This window comes from Cicer arietinum, chromosome 6, assembly GCF_000331145.2.
Source record: "Cicer arietinum cultivar CDC Frontier isolate Library 1 chromosome 6, Cicar.CDCFrontier_v2.0, whole genome shotgun sequence".
In the NCBI taxonomy this organism is placed as follows: domain Eukaryota; kingdom Viridiplantae; phylum Streptophyta; class Magnoliopsida; order Fabales; family Fabaceae; genus Cicer; species Cicer arietinum.
In genome coordinates, this window is record NC_021165.2 from 1,118,277 (window position 1) to 1,124,125 (window position 5,849).

Below are 5,849 nucleotides of genomic sequence, written 5' to 3' on the forward strand. Positions count from 1 at the left end.
GACGCTCTTGGAGACACTAACGTAGGTCTGCCCTTACTTTTGAACCTCCGTTTTATAGACAAGAGTTATGATTTTAGTAACTTGATTCTTCATGCGATGAGTCACCTCAGGATGATAATAAGTTGATATTGATTTTTTGAATTCTCGTTTGCTTGTGCTCCAATGCGAAAAATGCACTTACAAAACCACTTTGATGCCAAAGTAAGGCAGGGTGATAGCAAAATTTACAGATTTATGAAAAGGTGTAGGTTAACTAAGAGTGAGTCCCTTTATATATAGTAGCTTTGAGTCATGAATTAATAGGTAACAAGAAGTTAACAATTAGGTGTAAAAATAGGTTTAGCCGAACTAAACTTTGTAATACTATAGCCTAATTTCTCAAAAAAATTAAGATTTAAGTCTGAATTGTGATATATTGTAGGCCTCTTTTTTAGGTTTGACTTTGACTTTGACTTTGATATAAGGCTAATTTGGCGTATTAGTTTACTTAAAAGTCTATTTTATTTTAATATTATTGAGTAAATAATCAAACATATATTTAAATAGATTATAAAGTTAATATGTAAATGAAATTAAGTTCTATTTTGATATTTAACATAATATTTTCATGAATATGACTTTATACATATTGTACTTTAATTATATTCTATAGTAATACATTTAAATATGTTAAAAATTAAATAATATTAATATTTATAAATTATTAAAAATTAAAATATCTAACAAAAATATCAAAATTTAATATAATAATTACTGTAGAAAAAAAATTATATTTATTTAAATAGGTGAATTTGATGGAGCCAAAAACTATATCTTTTAAACAATAAATTTTTTCAAAATTTAATCTTATTTATTTAAAAGAAAAATCTAATCTAATCTGATTCTAATTTACACTAAAAGGTTGACCCGTGTGGATCAATCTACCCTATTCTAATCCCGTATTAACAACACAAGAGTGCAGTAAAGACAAAATGACAAACCAAAAGGGAAAAGCTAATCACGGAGTCGCGTGTGGCATACATGCAGTGTGGCGAGAGTGAAGGCTTTAATCTATTTATTATTATTTAACCGAATAGAATCTCGTAAGCTACGATGAAGCCACGTGGTGACATCCTCGGCTGAGTGTTAGGAGACCGAAAAGTGGAATATAAAATAAACCAAAATTTTGGACATAAAAAATAGAACAGACAAAATAAAATGATAATCAATCTGTTATACAGTAAATGTCATATTTATATAAAAAAATATCTTAAAAAGATTATTACTATTATACTCTTAAGTCTATAACAAAAAATATAACTTTGGCTAGAATTCTTATTATATTCTACTTTAACAAAAATATTTAATATCCATATTTCTAATTGATATTTAAATAAATAATTAAATAATATAAAATTATATTTTATATAAAAATTAGTTATTCTTAATTAATTATTTTAAAAATAATTTCAAAAGTAATTACTTTTATTAAAAATATTATTAAAGACAATAATTTTTAGGGTTTTTTTTATTCAAATAACTTTTTTTTTTTTAAATTATCAATGAACTCTTTTCAAAACTATATATTAATATACCATTTTTTTTTCTCTCTAACAAGTTGTCTTTGCATATAACTAATTCTTTAAGGAATCTCGTGTTTACAAATGCGACTTCTTTAAGTAGTTTTTTTTAAAAACAAATATATTTTTTTCAAATAAAAATAAAATATATTATATATATAATTGATACAATTCATAAAAATACATAAACACAAATTTTAAATTACATAGATTGACTAGAGTTGCTAATAACATTTGGATAATGTTTTCGAGTATGACCGACATAGTTCGCATTTTATTGGTACTTTTTCAAATTTATATTTATATATAAAATTCATAATAAAAAAACATCACAAAATTTACAAAAATTACAATAAAATTAATGTTGAATGTGGCCTCTAGTACCATATTGTTGAGGTTTTCTCACACGTATGGATTAATACATTTGAGGTTCATAATGTTTGACAATATTTTATAGAGAATTATGTCGTGCATCTAAATCCGGTGTTATATCGATCGGTGGATGTTCACATCCACAAACTTGGGCATGGTACCATATGTCATTTATTACACCAATAAGTAATATGGAGCCTCAATTTTCGTTTGCAAAAAGGTAAATATCAAAAAAGATAAATATTATATTTATAAAACTATTAATTAATTCATTAACATTCAAATTTACTTTTGTAGATATAGTGGAAAAATTATGAAATTTGGCGATACACCTCATCATACCGCTGGATATCGATCAAAAATTGATCACATGCGAAAAAACATCGGTATGTGGTATCGGAGACCACATTGGATATTAATTTTATCGTAATTTTTGTAAAATTTGTGATGTTTTTTATGAATGAATTATATATACATATATATTTGTTAAAAAAATTGAAAAAGTGACAAGAAAATGTTGACTATGTCGCTTAACTGGTTATACTTGAAAACATTATTCAAATGTTATATGCAACTCTAATCAATATGTGTAATTTAAAATTTATATTTATGTATTTTTATGAATTATATTAATTATGTATATATATAAAATATTTTTTTAATTTGAAAAAAAAAATAAATTTTTTTGTTAGAAAATTACTTAAGAAAATCGTCTCTGCAAACATAGACTTCCTTAAGGAAGTCGCTATTTGCAAAAACAATTTATAAGAGAAAAAAAAGATATATTAATATATATATTTTTTTCGTTTAATGATGTAACAATAATAATCTAGACAAAAAGTAAATGTTTGGAAGAAAAGGTGTTTAATTTGATCAATGAAATGGAATAAAGTTTTCAAGGATGTCATTTTAATTCATTGTTTATTGTCAAAAAATACTAACTTTTAAATCTGAGTTGAGATTTTTTTCTTCGATAATGAGTTGAGAAAACCTTGATATCTATAAAATTGGAAGATTATAATTTCAAATTTAAAAATAGAATAACCAAAATTCTATTTCAATTAATTAGAACTTCACAAGTGCACTTATGCTAAATCATTATCATTATGATAAAAAATTAAATACTTATTATATTATTTTGAAAGAAAATAATAATAATAATATTATTATTATTATTGTTATTATTATTATTATTTTGATATGAAAAAAAAAGACAAGTTCTAACTATAAAAAAAAATCATATTAGTACTATTGATATTTTTGATCCATTATTATTTTTTAATTTTCTATCTAGATGTTACTATGATATTTGTTAAATTGACTAAATTAAAAATGTAGTACACTTATTTATTCAATTTTAATTTTAATAATTAAATAAATTGTATTTATAATTAAAATTTTAATTAAAATAATAATAAAATTTATTTATTTAAAAATAAAATTTAAAAATTTAATGATATTAAATTTAAAATATAATCAAATTTATTTAAAGATGATATAATTTAATTTGATATTATTAAAATATATTAATTTTTAAATGTCTCATAATAAAATTATGAATATTTAGAAATAAAATGAAATAATAGTTAATTAATTAATTAATTAATATTAATAATGAACATAGAGTTTGGAATTAGAGAACAACAGAAGAGGAGGGAGGGAGGAGGCACATGCGTGTGAATAAAGGAAGAAGGTTTGGTTCTAGCGTGGTACCATGTGATTGGTGCCACGTACTCGGTTTTAAAAAAGGTAACACCACGTGTTCCGTAGCCAAACCAGACCGCGATTTGATGAACGGTCCAGATGGCATCACAACTATATATAGGTTGCCCCTGACGGTGACGGGCAGTCTGCCCGTGATTGAGTTGTGGCCCCCAGGTGAATTCCTCATACCCTACAAAAGCTTCTCTCCTTACCCATTCCTATGGGTCCTATGCTTCGTCTTCATTCACGTTTCATCTCTCTCTCTCTCTCTCTCTCTCTCGTCTCTTTCCTTCTACCGTTCATTTCTTTCATTCATATATACTAACTAGTATTAATTAACCACTCCTATTATTAATTAATATATATAAAAGAATTAAAATACTAGTGTGTTGCTGAACAAAGGTTGAGTAATTAATTGTAAGTTTATAAGTTGTTAATTTTGAGAAAGACGAATGGCTGGAATGTGCTGCGGTGTTGTTGGAGAGACTGATTCTCCGGCGAGTTCACGCTCTTCTAGACGCCGGAATTTAGACCTACTACCTTTCAAATACATCGCTGACATGGCAGTATCGCAGCCAAGCACTTCCCGGAAACGCAGGCAACCGGATCTCTGTACTCCAAAGGATTTCGAAAGTTGTGAAGACACAAGCGGTGACTGTGGAAAAGACAAAAATAACAAGAAAAAGAAGGATGAATCCAAGGTTAACGACAAAGTCATTTCGGAAAATAAACCTTCGACGGAGGGTAGTTTGGAAGTTGGAGAGTTTCCAAAGTTTGGAGTGACGTCAGTTTGCGGTAGAAGAAGAGATATGGAAGATTCGGTTTCCGTGAAACCTTCTTTCTCACAAGAACCGTTTCACTACTTCGGTGTTTTCGACGGTCACGGTTGCTCTCACGTGCGTACTCTTTCTTTTGATGGATCTGTTAATTAATTAACGTTCTATGACACGATGTTAATTATTTTTGTTGTTGTTAACTTCAGGTTGCGACTATGTGTAAGGAGAGGCTTCACGAAATCGTGAAGGAAGAAATTAACGAAGCGTGTGAGAATTTGGAATGGAAGAACACTATGCAACAAGGTTTCGCTCGCATGGACGACGAAGTGCAGAGTTGGAACAGTAGCAGCCAAACTGTCACTTGTAGATGCGAGCTTCAAACTCCTCACTGCGACGCCGTCGGATCCACCGCCGTCGTTGCCGTCGTCACGCCCGAGAAAATCGTCGTGTCCAACTGCGGTGACTCCCGCGCTGTTCTCTGCCGTAACGGCGTCGCCATCGCCCTTTCCTCCGATCACAAGGTAATTTTTCTATTTTCTTTCATTTTCTCAGAATAAACTAACAAAAACGTTTATTAATATTTATTTTATTGTTTTTTCTAACTGTTTTTGGATTTGTTTGGCAGCCGGATCGACCCGACGAATTGCTCCGAGTCCAAGCGGCTGGAGGGCGCGTGATCTATTGGGATGGTCCAAGAGTACTTGGGGTACTCGCTATGTCTAGAGCCATAGGTGAGTCACGAGTGCGCACGATAACATTATGAACTCTTTTTTTATCAACGTAGGCAGTTTTATTTTTATATATTCTGTTACTAACGTTCACGTTTGTGTTCCGTTATTTCAGGCGACAATTATCTAAAGCCGTATGTGATTTCAGAACCTGAGGTGACGGTAACTGAACGGAAGGACGAAGATGAGTGTTTGATATTAGCGAGTGATGGTTTATGGGATGTTGTTTCAAACGACACCGCATGTGGTGTAGTGAGGATGTGTCTGAAGGCTCAGAAGCAGCCGTCTCCGCCGGGGTCTCCCGGTAACAACGACGTGACAACTGACGGTTCTGATCGGGCATGTTCTGATGCGTCCATTCTGTTGACTAAGTTGGCGTTGGCGAGACATAGTTCGGATAATGTTAGCGTGGTGGTCATTGATTTAAGGAGAGATCAACGACAATCATCAAATTCCAAGAACAATTAATTAATTAAAATCTAAGTTCGGCGATAAAGTAAACTAATGAAAAAAATTATCTTTCTTAAATGGTACTCTGTATATGCACTTGGTTTTTAAGGACTCGAGGATATGGAGAAATGGAGAGGTGTGACTTTTGATTAATCAATCTGTATGATGTAATGGGATGGGATTTTAGGTATGAGTTGAGTGATGAAGAAAGTGTAACTGTGGGAACAAATGAATAAGTTACAGATAATTTTAGTGTAGGG

General features: G+C 30.0%; 1 protein-coding gene across 1 annotated transcript; it reads left to right on the forward strand.

The window, feature by feature from the left end:
* Positions 1 to 3,857: 3,857 nt before the first annotated feature.
* On the forward strand, positions 3,858 to 5,848 carry LOC101488329 (protein phosphatase 2C 37). Its single transcript, XM_027335925.2, has 4 exons — positions 3,858 to 4,531; positions 4,618 to 4,932; positions 5,037 to 5,142; positions 5,255 to 5,848. Exons 1-4 carry the CDS (start codon positions 4,088 to 4,090, stop codon positions 5,605 to 5,607), a joined length of 1,218 nt encoding a protein of 405 aa, XP_027191726.1. The 5' UTR covers positions 3,858 to 4,087; the 3' UTR covers positions 5,608 to 5,848.
* The last annotated feature ends 1 nt before the right edge of the window (position 5,849 follows it).